Here is a 14,424-nt window from a genome sequence, read left to right on the forward strand (position 1 = left end):
ACGATTTTCACTGTATCTATCTTTATACTCTTTAAACTGTGTATTTGACTATATTTCTTTTAAAAAGCAACATTTTAAACTATTTGCGAAAGAACTGGGAGGGGGAGAAAAAGAGGGGGAAAAAAAGAGTTGAACAGGATGCCAGTGAAAGAAATTAGTTGAAGTGAAATCGACCTTTGCCCAAAAAGATAGGAAATAGGAAGGGAACGTTGTGCTCATCCTGCCCTCTTCTCCCCACCCTAGATTTAGCTTCCCACTTTCCGCGGCAGTGGGTGGTGGTGGTGGTGAAGGCCAGCATGAGTTCTGGATAATGGGTTTGTGGAAGGAAAAGAACTCTGTAGCCAAAATGTTCCATGCTACGGTTTTACCGTAGGCGAATATCTCTTATTACAGTTTCAGTCCAGTTACATTCCTCCTACCTAAATCATTCTGAAGCCACAGCCTGTGGTCACTCCTGACTTTAAATAATATCGGATGGCATACAATACCATTTCTGGATAATGTTTTATGTGTTAAGTTCCACTCTTCTGGCCTTCCAACGTCCTCCCCTCAGATTTGACATCTATGCTTTAACAGAACGTGCACAGTCAAGCACGCCAAGAGGATTTAACCTAGTAATTAAATTGAAAGATTTAATGTGTACAAAGACGTGGCGTGAAACCCAACAGGTTTATTGTCTCTATAAAAAGCTCGTTAAGGTCGACTGTACTGACCTGTGCAGTGCTAACTGTACTCACTGCGCCCGGGTTGGCAGGAGGGACAAAGTTTTAGAAACCAAACTATTCAATCTGTTCTATCCGCTCTCTTCATACCGTAATACACCTGGAAAAACTAAAAGTCCGCTTTCAGGGTATTTAAACGCAGTTGCTCCTTCTGAAGGGTCTGGGAGTGTGGGCAGAGAGGGCGTTCTCTCCACGCCCCATCGGCGGTGAGCAAAGTCCTTCCAGTGTCTCACCGGGACACCGGACTCCAAGCCCGGCCCCCGCAGCCCGGGCCGAGGCCTACTCCGAGGACAGTGGTGTCGGGGGTGCTGTGGGCGCAGCTCCAGACGGATCAGGGTTCGCCTTCGCGAGGCCAAGGCTGCCCCGATTCGTTGAGGCCTTTCCAATGTCTACTTTCAGCCCTGGCTCCTTAGGGGACACAGGGAAGGCGGGTGGAGGAAGGACACGTCACGGGAGGCGGGCGCGGGCGATGAAGGGACTCCAAGGAAACGGCAAGGGCCGGGGGAGTCCCAGGGGACCGGGAGGGGGGGGTCCTTGACCGCAGGCCCTGGCCCCCGCCCACTCCTCGGCCCCCGGGTCCCTGCCCGCCGCTTCCGGCGCCCTCCGGGCCCGCCCCGCGCAGTCCGTGCCACATCCTCCAGTGACGTCAGCCGGCGCCGCCATATTGGAAAGGCGCCGCCGCCGCCGCCGCCGCCGCCGCCGCTTCTTCCTCAGCCGCTTCCTCCTCTACCGCCCCCGTCTAGCTCCTGCTGCCTCACGTCCGAGGCCACAAAAAAGATAGAGCCCCTCGTCCGCCCCACCGACGCCGGGTCCACCCGCTCCCCCTCGGCCCGTCTCCTCATGACTGCACCCGGCCCTGCTGCCGACGGACCTCTCTCCAGTGCCCGATCTTAACACGGAAGCGCGCGGTCGGGGGCCGCGGAGGGAGGAAGAGGGAGACCCGGCAGGTCCTGCGTCCCTCGTGGCCCGGCGCGGCGGAGCCATGACTTCGCTGACCCAGCGCAGCTCCGGGCTGGTGCAGCGGCGTACCGAGGCCTCCCGCAACGCCGCCGACAAGGAGCGGGCGGCGGGCGGCGGCGGCGGCAACGATGAGGACGACGCGCAGAGCCGTCGCGACGAGCAGGACGACGACGACAAGGGCGACTCCAAGGAAACGCGGCTGACCCTGATGGAGGAAGTGCTCCTGCTGGGCCTCAAGGACCGCGAGGTGCGGGCGCGGCGGGCAGGGCGGGGGCGGCCGGTGCAGGGCCCGGGCGCCAAGCGGGAGCCCGGCTACTGGCTCCGCGCGTCTGCTCTCCGAGCTCCCGAGCTCCGCGCGCGGGAGCGCCCTGCTCACCCTCCCGCACTGAGTGCTTGGATTTCCCTTTCTGGTTTCTCAATCACTCCTTTCATTTTGACTCCGCGGCGGTCTGTTGCGTCCTCCCTTTTTTTTTTCCGTGTGTTTAACCCGGGTAAACCTCAGGGTACAATTCCCATGGAGTGCAGGTTAGCGTGAAACACCTGGAACCACCAGCGCCCTGAACCCATAGGTTCTGCAGGTTTTAGGACCTAGGAGGGGTCCACTGATCTGCTGTCTGGGGACTAACAAAAAAGAACAACTTAAGGTGTATTTGGAAATTTTGAAAAATTTCCGTGAAATGGAAGCAAAAGTTCTATTTTTCCTGTTAAAGTCCAACAAAATTCTCATGAAATCTGCAAATTGACTTTCTAAGTAAACATGCTTTGGGTGAGAGATTATTTTTATAATTTTATCATTTCTTCAGTTTTACTGTTCTCAAAAAAAGTCTTGCAGTCTCAATGAAGGGGAGGGACTTTTTCTTGGGGGTGCTTGAAATGGTAGGTTTGTGACTTGTGAAAGGCCTCAGCGTTTCGATAGATACGTGTGTTCTCACTTTGAAACAATTATTTTCACGCTTATACCTTGTGAAAATATTCACACATAGAGGAGTTGGGAAAAATGCTACGGTGGACACCTGTATACTCACCTAGGTTCTATAATTAACATTTTGCTGTATTTGCTTTATCATGTGTCTATCTGCAAAGTTGATTATTTTTAGAGACCTGCGGAGGGTCAGACAGATGAATGGATATTGTATAAATCATGTATGGTGAGGGGTCCCAGAAGCTTGTTATATCTCTCTGTGGAAACTACAGACAGCACATTTTGAGAGTCAGATACAAAAATATCTAAGTTTTTTTGTTTTTCAATAGTTTTCCCAATTCACAGAGATGGGCAAAAAAACTCCATGTTAAGACAACTTCGTCATCTTTCTCCAAAAGTTATCAGATATAGGTGAGTTTTATATGGATTGTTTGTGGATTCCCGATATTTAGTAATCTAATGAGTTAAAGTTTACCTTGATGGAAATGTCTGGAGTATTTGTGTTATCTAGGTTTCCAGTTTGCTCAGGTCTTTCTTTTCTTTTTTTTTTTTTGCTCAGGTCTTTCTGATGATCACTTGATGTTCCTTTGGCCACGAAAGGGACCCAATATCTTTCTTAGTTCCTGAGTTACGCAACCAGGCTGTATATGAAATTTCTTTTTTCTCTTTGGAAAAACAAACTAGAGGTATAATGTCCTAGACATGTGATTTTGGAAAGTATTTATAAAAGATTCTTTCAGCTTCAAAGTTTAGAATCTTGGTAATAAACGTTTTTATCTTTTTCCTCTGGGACAAAAGTAACATTGTAAAAAATACAAAAAAAAAAAAAGCGCGAAATGAAGAAAACAAGTCTCATCCGTATTCCTCAATGAATATCTGGTTTATAAGTTTTGAGACTTTTCTATGTGGATATATTCTTTGTGTAAAACTAAAACTTAAAAGCTAAACCAAAACTAGCTTTTGGACTTCTGAGTCACTGTAAATGAGAAACTAAGAGTGAGAAAGTACCTTTTTGTTTTTTTAAGTTGTTACTCTGAATGTGGCAGCCCACTCCAGTATTCTTGCCTGGGGAATTCCATGGATAGAGAAGCCTGGCGGGTTACAGTCCATGAGGTCCTAGGAGTCCGAAACTACTGAGCGATGTTTAAGCCGAAGCATATTAACATGCTGTTTTCCCTTGATTGGTTTTCATGAAGGTAATCTAAAGAATTTATTTGTTGCAACTTAATAGTGCTTACAAAATCTAGAAAATTTGAAGTTCTTTGGTGGCAGGTAATTGAGGCCATCTGTTGTGTTTGTGTCAGGAGTCACTATACTCTGCCATGTCATGGCCAAGGTCCAGACACTAATTCTGATCATTTCAGCAACCACAGAGGGAAGGAAACTTTTTTCCCTTTAGCAGGCAAGTTCATGGAATTGTGGTGGTGGGTGGGGTTGGGACTTTGCATTGCTTTATAAAGAGTTAGGTTTTAGGGATTAATCTGTGTTTCCCCTGGTCCTCACATCTTTACATATAACTAGTCCTGGCAACTCATGCATTTGTATCTTTGTCCTTAGGAGATCCCACCCTCCCTCCCACTCCTGTCTTCTACTTGTATCATTTTTTTTAGGGGACAGTAATTACTCTCATGTAGGTTCTAGGCATTTATGCTTATTAATACTAGGTTTTAACTTATTAAATTTAATAATAGCAAATTCTAAATTTTAGCTGTAATATAGAGCTCACTTCTTTAACTTTTTATTATTATTTTTTTAACTTTTTATTATTTTAACTTAATATCCATCTTTGTCATAGCTGGGTACTTTTAAGATACTCAAAAGCTAAATTCAGAGGTTATGTTTGTCATTAATAATGGATACACTTTATATATTTGTGAGCTAACCTTAGATAGATAATAGTTGCTGAGTCCTTTCTGACTCTTTGTGACCCCATGGACTGTAACCTCTGTCCAGGGATTCTCCTGGCAAAAATACTGGAGTGAGTAGCCATTCTCTTCTCCAGGGGATCTTCCCAACCCAGTAATCAAACCTGGGTCTTCCGCATTGCAGGCAGATTCTTTACCATCTGAGGTACCAGGAAAGCCCTAGAGCTAACCTTACTTGAAATCAAAACAAGGAAAATTTTAAATAAATTGTGAGAGGTGAAATTAGTTCGATTTTAATTTTTTTTAATAATGCTGAGACTAACTGCTTGTGAAAAATACTTTTTGTTGAATAATAAACCTACAGAAAAGTGCACGTGAATGTGAAGAATTTTCGCAAACTGAACACACCTGTTGAACCAACACCTACATCAAGAAACAGAACCTGAGCAGCTCTCCAGAAGCCCCACTTGATTTCCTTTCCAGTCACTGCCTGGTCCTCAAGAGCCACCACTTGTTTGACTTGAGAATTCAGCATAGAGTTTCTCCCTTTTTTTTTTATATCTTTTGTAAAGCAAGTTTGTAACTTGCTTCTTGGAGGTTGTCATTTGTTCATTCTCATTTTATTATCAGCTTAAGTTTTAGCACATTTACAGTCTGTAATATTTTAAAAAATTGTTTAACTCATATCCTGAATCTAGTATTCTCCTCCTCGCCTGTTTACTGAACAGAAGGCTCAGCTTGCCTGCCAGTGAGCAGATGGTCTGGCTTCAGATTACCTATTAGGGATAACTATAAAGTTATCGTGAATTTAATTTCAGATTTTTTTTTACCAATGATTTTCCTTTCTGTCTTATTAAAACACAGATGCCTTGGCCCCTCCAGGGGTTTGATGCTCGATATAGGCAGAGGACATAGGTATTGAAGTAAATAAAGAGAAGCCCACAACAAGATGGCAGATAGGTTTATTTTTTATTTTTTTTTGGCAGATAGGTTTAAACTTGAATTCAACTTCCAAATAATTAGCAAAGATTTCTGCAATCTCTCCTGTGTTTAAGAGGAAGAGACAGCAAACAAGCTAGGTGTGTCCCCCCTCCCAACTATTTGATTTTTCCGTAGAGGCCTCCTATAGTCATTGTTTTCTGAATGCCTCTTTGAGAATTAAGTGAAATAACTGGTGTCATATACTTTTAAATATCTTCATTCATGGAACATCTTAGTGCTTTAAAGTTGGATTTGTTTATATTAAATGACCAGGTATAATTTAGAGTGGAATGTGGAATAGCAGAGTGGAAGGATGTGGTGTAGTCTTTTTTTTTTTTTGTCGTGTAGTCTTGGTCTGAGGTATATCCTTTGCTTTCCATGTTATTCAAATGCTCTGAGCCTCAGAGCGCTCTAAAATGGAGACATAGACCTCTCCTGTAATTTTGATGACTGTTGTGGACATTTCTTGTTTTACCCTTCACTTTGTCTCTTAAGGTTTTATTTTGTCTGTAGGGTGTTCCCCATTGTATACATCCCTGGGATGCCCTATTGAAGCATTCACCCCTTCCCTTTTGTAGTGTAGTCAGACCTAGACTTGTCCAACCAGTTGTTTTCTCCTTGGACTTTGGCTCTTGAGAGCAGAACAAGAGGCTGTGGGGATTTTGGGGGACCTGTCAGTGGAGCGTCAGTGTGTGGGTAAGATTGTTCTCTGACTTGGTTGTTTTAGATTCCTTCTCCCTAGCCCTGTGGTGCTTGTCTTTTCCATCCTGATTTCCCAGGCATCTTTCAATTTTGTAAGCTTTAAGAACCTTTTTAAGTCCCTTTTTTTTTTTAAAGTCCCTTTTTAAGAACCTTTTTAAGTCCCTTTTTAGAGATTGCCAGAGTCAGTTTTTGATGTTTTGAATGCTTGCAGGTAAGAACCTTAATGTGCTAATTTAACGTTATATCTTGAAAAATAAGTAGATGCTTGAGCTGGATAATACACACTTAGGATAAAATAGTTAGGTTTAACTAAAATGATAGAACTGACTTTTGTGTGACTTTTAAATTAGCTCTAAAGCTTGAGCTGGATAATACACACTTAGGATAAAATAGTTAAGTTTAACTAAAATGATAGAACTGACTTTTGTGTGACTTTTAAATTAGCTCTAAAGAGTGATCCAAAAGTGTTCCATTTTTGTAGTTTCCCAAGGTTTCTACCTTGAAGTACAGTACTTATTAAGATGGATAACTTTTTAAAAATAATTCTCCTTCTGGTACATGCAGTAATACATATATCTGTATATCAAATCTGTTAGTGAGAAATTCATTCAATACTCAGTATTTAAAGATGTGTTAAGATTTTAGTAATTTAAAGCATAATAAAGACTTCTAGGTTTTAGAATTTTGTTATTCCTTTAATAAAAATAATGTGCTGTTCATATTTTTGAATGATTTGAGTGATCATTTATTTTTTCAGGTGCATTTAAGAGTACACACGTATGAAATATTAGTTATAAAATTAGTTTTTGGAGTTCATTGAATCACTTGATTGTATCTTTTACATAAGATTTTATATTAGTGAAGTTACTTTTCTTCAGGGTTCTCACAGTTTGGCCAAAATATTCACTGATTCATTTTATATGTCATACTGACATTTGATATTTATTCATTTTAAACCATCTGAGCATTCCTGTATGGATCATTTGTGAATATCTTTTAGAATTACACTTTGAAGTTATTTTGATCAAATATTTAGGCATACTTTTTGACATTTAAAGAGATAACCTATTGCAGTCATTGTCCGCTCTTATGTAAATCTCAAAAGATTTACAAATACAAAAGATTTACAATTCCAAAAATGCATTATGCTTGTCCAGTTATGTTGTATTAAACTTGACCCAACACTGCTTTATGTCCAAGCAAACTTTCAGCTTTGTATCCGCATAATTTTTCTATTAATCAGAGTAAATTGTGTCACTCAGAGTTGCTGTAATCTTTGTTGAGGGGATTTTATTTTCATGGGAGTGTCCTTTTGAAGCCGCTCAAAGAGATGGCTTGTCTTCCCCTTGTTTCTTCCATTTAAGAGTGACAACAAAGGAGAGAACCCGACTTCATTTTGAAATTGATGCCAGTGGCTTTAGGTTTCTCTGCTCAAAGCTTGAAAGACTGCAACCTGTTTCAATAGTATTGTACAGTATTATAATCTAGTGAATCTTGAGGTTTTAAATTAGGTATTAAAGAGATATGTATATGTAGGAGGGTGTTATTTTATTCATATTATCTTGTCTTACTAGTTGTTTGGTAAATCTGTGATCTGCAAGAATACTATTAATATTAAAGTACATTATTGCCAGAAAGAATGCTTCTGGTAAATATATTTTAAGCTGAAAAAGTTAAATTTTAAATGGAAAAAAAAAACACCTTTATTTTTAAACAATAAATTGTATATGATTTACATAATTTTTTAATAGAGAAATTCTTAAATTGGAGTCAAAGGATGGAATTTAGAAATTCTGTGAACATTCTGTAGTTAGTTGTATGTATTGTATGTGTATATTTTTCTAGAGAAAGGGAACATAGCTTTTGTGAGGTACTCAAAGCATTTAGTGAACCAGAAGCTTAAAAATGATCTAGTAGAGAAACTGTTTCTTTGTTTTAGTTTATTGTTTTGGCTGTGTTTTGTCTTTTTTTCCTCTTGAAAATTGACTACAGAAGGTTTCAGGTTTCAGGGTTGTGGTGAGTTGGATTTTAAGTTTGAAATAGGAAGCCAGCATTTCTGTACCTTGGTTATCTTGCTAGATGACATTTGCAAATTGTGTAACTACCACATACAGAGTTCTAATAACTTCCGTGTGTTCATCATATGTTTATTGAGCTAAGCCTTTGATGAGGTGCAAATATTAGGAAGAACGTCTCTGTCTTCAAGCACTTTTCATTTCAGTTCTCTGGGTCAAAACTCTTAACAGTAAACTAAAAAACTAAATTGTGTTGCTGTCATTAAATTTTTCCATGGTGAATATCTCAGCCTGGCATATAGCTTCCACACAATAAATATTTACTATACTTAGTAAAGCATGTATTTTCATTGAGGGTCATATCATCCCTAAGGGAGAGAAAATTGGTTCTGGGGATGGTGATGAAAAATTCTTACTCCTTTTATGTATAAAGCGTAGATATACATACAGTATATAAACAGATCAGGTGGTGCTAGTGGTAAAGAATCCGCTTGCCAGTGCAGGAGACTAAAGAGATGTGGATTTGATCCCTGGAGAAGGAAATGGCAACCTACTCTAGTAATCTTGCCTGGAAAATTCCATGGACAGAGCAGCCTGTCTACAGTCTATGGGGCCTGAAAGAGTTGGACTCTACTGAGTGATTGAGTACATACAGTGTACCATCTTACCAAATTTTATGGGCGAGGATGTGGTTAGAGAAAAAACTCTTTGAGAAAGCTCCTTTAGGGAGCAGAAATGGGAAAAAGAAGTTGAGAAATACTGAAATAAATTAATATTGAAAATACTGAGTTTGTGCTTAGCTGAGGTTTAGATCTTTTTCTCTGATATGAATTTTTATTGTAATAGAATTGGACTAGTAGTTTGGTAGTAGGAGGAATAATTTTAGTATATTGAACTGTAGGGAGCCATAAGTTAAATTTTAAGACAAAATTATCCTTGTTGGTTGATAATTTGTAGGTAAAGTCTTTGTTCCCCACTCTCAACCGTCTGCCCTTTGGAGAAACTGGAATTAAAGGAGTGCATTTAAATTGCCAATGGTTATTATTATTTTTTTTCATTTATTTTTATTAGTTGGAGGCTAATTACTTTACAATATTGTAGTGGTTTTTGCCATACATTGACATGAATCAGCCATGGATTTACATGTGTTCCCCATCCCGATCCACCCTCCCGCCTCCCTTCCCACCCCATCCCCAATGGTTATTTTTACTCTGGTTTCATTTTCTAGTTCCAGTTTCTTAAATGCAACTGTTAAACAGTTTTATACCATGTTAACAAAATAAGCTCAGAAATAGCATTTTAAGAATTTAGCTTAAATTTCAGTTCAGTCACTGAATTGAGCTGCTCATTTAATTTTTTTGTCTGTACACTGTTACAGTGGAAACAGATTTAGTTCAGTCCAGCTATTGAACATCTATGTGCCAGTGTCTTTGCTGGTGGTGAAGTTCCGGGGAAAATCCTCTTACCTCAAGGAGCATCTAGTCTATATAGAAGACAGATTTGCAAGTGGTTCCAATAAAATGTTATTGACTTAAATGGAAATACGTTTTAAGTGTAATAGTGGATTCCTTGGATCAGGAATCAGAAGATTGCCATATTTCTTGACTTCTGGCCCTGCTGTTGACTTGTTAGAAGGGTTAAGATAAATGCTTTGGATTCTTAGACCTCAGTTTTACCCCCTGAGCACAGTGAGTCTGCTTTTGTGGGCTGTCCCATAACTTCTGAATTGTAGGGCTCCAGTGAATTGGCATATGTGCAAGTGCTTTTGAAAACTGCAAGGTGTTGAACAAATGCAAATGGGTAATTGCCTAGCCTTGAGAAGTGAATTAAGATTTATAGTGATCCTGACAAGTATTTAATACTTACACTGTTTTTATTATTTCTTAACCTTTTTGTGCTTTGCTGGGCTTAAGTGAGCCTTTCCTTCAAGTGCAATTACTTATTGTGCTTGCTTATCTATGTGTTTGTCCTGAGCCTACAGTCTGGTTTATTTTTTGATAATCGCTGGCATGCTGTGCTGGAAAATCTGGACACCTGAAGTACCATTTCTTACTTTCAGGCCGAGTCCAGAGTCTTCCTTAATTCTCATAAGAAATGGCTGACTCTTCAGAGGCATTAGAAGCCTCCAAACCTCCAAAATGATAATATGACTCTAATGACAAGTAAAGTGGCTGATTCCTTCTCTCACTCCTGCATGCCCTCTGCTGCCTTGGGGCTCTTGCTCTTTTAAGTCTTGTTTCTTTTTCCTGCATCCATCCGTGTCCTCTAGTAACAACCACAGACTGGCATCTCAAGCTTTGTCATAGTTACTTTACCCATGCCTTTGTGGGTGGTTTCTGATTATAAACTTTGTTATTAGAAACTCTGCCTTCAGTAGAATTGGTATTGGAGGCCTAGGATTGGTGGTTTGGTTTTATTTTATTTTATTTTTTATTTATTTTATTTTTTGGTTTTATTTTTAAATTTATTTTTCATTGGAGGATAATTGCTTTACAATACTGTGTTGGTTTCTGTCATACATCAGCATGAATCAGCCATAGGTATACACATGAGCTGACTCTTTGGAGAAGACCCTGATGCTGGGAAAGATTGAGCCTGGAAGGGAAAGGGGGTGACAGGATCAGAATTGAGCCTGGAAGGGAAAGGGGGTGACAGGATCAGATGGTTGGATGGCATCATTGACTCAATGGACATGAGTTTGAGCAAGCTCCAGGAGATAGTGAAGGACAGGGAAGCCTGGTGTGCTGCAAGTTCTACCTTCTACCCCATCCCACCGCTTTAGTCTGTCACAAGATTTGTGTTTTTTAATATAGTTTCTTTAACTGTTTGGTGGGGGAGTGGCTTTTCTCTTACCTCCAGATTGCTTCACTGACATTTTGGAGGATGCCTTTGCCTCCTCTGTGGAACAGTGGCAGCCTTTGTCTATTCCTCTTAGGATGGTTTCTTTAAAAATCATCTTAATGGCTGGTAAGAAAGGGGCATTCTTTTGAAGAGAGGAGTTCCTCATGTTGGGCTCTTGTCTCGATTTAATGAGGAAAGGGAAAGTAGCTCTGTTATCACTGGTGGAATGGGAAGCAGTGCGCAGTGTTGTCGGGACGGGGGCAAGTGAAGAAGACCTGAATTGGGTGTGTCACCAAAGAGGAGTGTTGGAGATGAAAGGGAGCACTTTAGGAAGATAAGTTTTGAGCAGAATTTTAAATGAGATGTGGCATGTAACTTCATAGGAAACTAGCATTCTAGACAGAATGTTATGACAGGATATATATGTGAAAGTAAATAAATAGGATATTACTCAGCTATAAAAAAGAATGCATTTGAATCAATTCTAATGAGCTGGAGCCTATTATACAGAGTGAAGTAAGTCAGAAAGAAAAGCACCAATACAGCATATTAACGCACATATATGGAATTTAGAAAGATGGTAACGATAACCTTATATGCGAGACAGCAAAAGAGACACAAATGTAAAGAACAGACTTTTGGACTCTGTGGGAGAAGGTGAGGGTGGGATGATTTGAGAGAATAGAATTGAAACATGTATATTACCATATGTGAAATAGATCGCTAGTCCAGGTTCGATGCATGAGACAGGGTGCCTAGGGCTGGTGCACTGGGATGACCCTGAGGGATGGGATGGGGGGGGAGGTGGAAGGGGGATTCTGGATGGGGAACACATGTACACCCATGGCTTATTCATGTCAATGTATGGCAAAAACCACTACAATATTACAAAGTAATTAGCCCCCAATTAAAATAAATAAATTTAAATAAATAAATGGGAAAGTTATCCTTCTAGAAATGTTATTTTACACAGCTGAAGAAGAACATCTGAGTTGTCTAATAATAAAAAATAAGATATGAGGGATATTATGTGTGGAATAGGGAAAATGAAAAAACTCAGTACCTTTAAGCCTTTAAACAGATAGTGGAGATGATAGTGGAGAGAGTTGTTGCTTGTAAAGATAGCAGTAATGATGTAAACTAGATTTTTAGAAAGACATTTAAGTGAAGAAAGAATTGGTAGATGGAAAAGTTGGAGGCAGGAAGATTTGTAATAGGCTTGAAGTTACTAGAATTTGTGAAATTTGTTGCCTGGGTCTTGGATGAAGAGGGAATGAGACAGATCAGAAAGATAATTATTAAGGAAGAATTATTTGGATTTAATCACCATTAAAGCTTAGAGAAAAGATGATTGGTTTGAGTTTAAAGAACCAACAGGTAGTATACTGTTAATTACTTTCTTTTACAAGTCTGTGCTCATTTTTGAAAAAGATTGAGAAAATCTAGATTACAAAAGAGAAAAAACCCATAATTCAACTTTTATTCCTTCAACAAACATTTGTGGAATGTCTACTATACAGAAGGTATTGTACTAAGGAAGATAGATACATATATAGATAGGTATATACATATGTGTGTAAATTAAACACTGTGATAGTTACTGTGAAAGAAACTCAGAGGATGCTGTATGGGAATGGATGTTGAGGGGAGAGCATAGGGAAGAACTTTCTAAGGACATGACGTGAGACTCAAAGAATGAATAGCTGCCAAATCCAGTGAAGACATACTAGTATGTTTCAAGGTCATGAGGTATTAAAGAGCTTCGTTTGGTTTGAGGAACTGAAAGGTGGTTGAAGGCAGGAGTGAAGTGATGGGGAGAAAGACCTGAGATGATGATAGAGTGCTGCAACATAGAGGCCTTACAAATCAGGTTAAGGACTTTGTGTGTTAAACTGTGTGCAGTTGGGAAGCCACTGAAGGTATTGGGGAGTGGTATACCCACTATTTGTGTTATCAATAAAAAAAATTCTGTGTGGGGAAAGGACAGACACAGAACTTTTGGGGCTTCCCTGGTGGTTCAGACAGTAAAGAGTCTGCCTGCAGTGTGGGGGGCTCAGGTTTGATCCCTGGGTTCGGGAAGATTCCCTGGGGAAGGAAATGGCAACCCACTCCAGTATTCTTGCCTGGGAAATCGCATGGACAGAGGAGCCTGGCAGGTTACAGTCCATGGGGTCACAAAGAGTCAGAGATAACTGAGCAACTAATACTTTCATACCCACTCTTTATATTATCAATAAAAAAAAAGTTCTGTGTGGAGAAAGGATTGCACAGAGGCAAGTAACGGAAGTTGGGAGTAATATTTTGGTGTTAGATTATTTTTCCAGTCCTATTTTCAATGAGTTTGCCTATGTTTATTTAAAACTTAAAAAAAAAAAAAAAAACTCCTTCCAGTACTGGTTTGTAATCCCTTTCTTTCTCTTTTTTAACCCTGTTTTCTTAATAATGCCCAGTGACCACCTTCCCATGTTAGTAAATAAGGATTTTTCCAATGAGAAATAAGATGCTCTATTATTTGCTGTGACTGCATGACAGAATATATTATTCGATGTACCATATTTAATAGGGGTGTATTATAAATATGGTCGTGCTGTGGACCTTCATCCTTTAATTATTTTTCTCTCTAGTAGCCTGGAAATCACATTATTACTTTTTTTAGGCCTTCGTGTTTGTAGCAGATTCTTCTGTATAGGATCTCCTCCTTTTCTTTCTGGGCAGCCATTTCTTACCCATCTGTTGATGCCCAGCCAGAGCTCTTTACCTAATCTCCAGGGCACCATTCGTTGCGCTTATCCCTTTTCCCTGTCATTGTGTACACCTAGCACAGTGTCTAGAATGCTGTAGGTATATATGCATGTGTGATAGTCTGCTGGGGCTGCCATAAAAAAATACCAACAGAATTGGTTTAAACAGTAAAAATTCCTTTTCTCACCATCCTGAAGGTTGGATGCTTGCATGATTGGCTTCTGGTGAGGTTCCTCTTGCTGTGTGTGGAGACAGAGAGAGACAGCAAAATCTCTACTGTCTTCTCCTAAGAGCACTAATCTCATCACGGGGCTCCACCCCCATGACCTCTTCTCAACCTAATTATCTCCCAGAGGCTTTGTTTCCAAATACGGTCACATGAGAGTTAGGCTTTCATTTTATTCATATCAGTATTACAATATTTTTCACATTGAATTATGGTGGTCTTTTTTTTCATTTTGTGCCTTGTAAATATCTTGGTCATCTCCATTACCTCTGCTTAGCAATGTCTTGGTACTCAATAGGTGCTTCTTTAATTAAATTATATTTTTCATTTTATTCATATCAGTATTACAATATTTATCACACTGAATTATGGTTTTTTTTTTTTTTTCATTTTGTGCCTTGTAGATATCTTGGTCATCTCTATTACCTCTGCTTAGCAAGGTCTTGGT

The 14,424-nt window shown here is 39.9% G+C and overlaps 1 protein-coding gene across 1 annotated transcript in view; it reads left to right on the top strand.

The window, feature by feature from the left end:
* The first annotated feature begins 1,000 nt into the window (after positions 1–1,000).
* Positions 1,001–14,424, top strand: part of GOLPH3 (golgi phosphoprotein 3) — a 48,749-nt gene continuing 35,325 nt past the window's right edge. The window contains exon 1 of the mRNA XM_043488432.1: positions 1,001–1,929. Coding sequence (XP_043344367.1) covers positions 1,705–1,929 — 225 coding nt within the window. The 5' untranslated portion in view covers positions 1,001–1,704. The remainder of the gene's footprint in view (positions 1,930–14,424) is intronic.

This window comes from Cervus canadensis, chromosome 16 (assembly GCF_019320065.1).
Source record: "Cervus canadensis isolate Bull #8, Minnesota chromosome 16, ASM1932006v1, whole genome shotgun sequence".
Classification (NCBI taxonomy): Eukaryota; Metazoa; Chordata; class Mammalia; order Artiodactyla; family Cervidae; genus Cervus; species Cervus canadensis.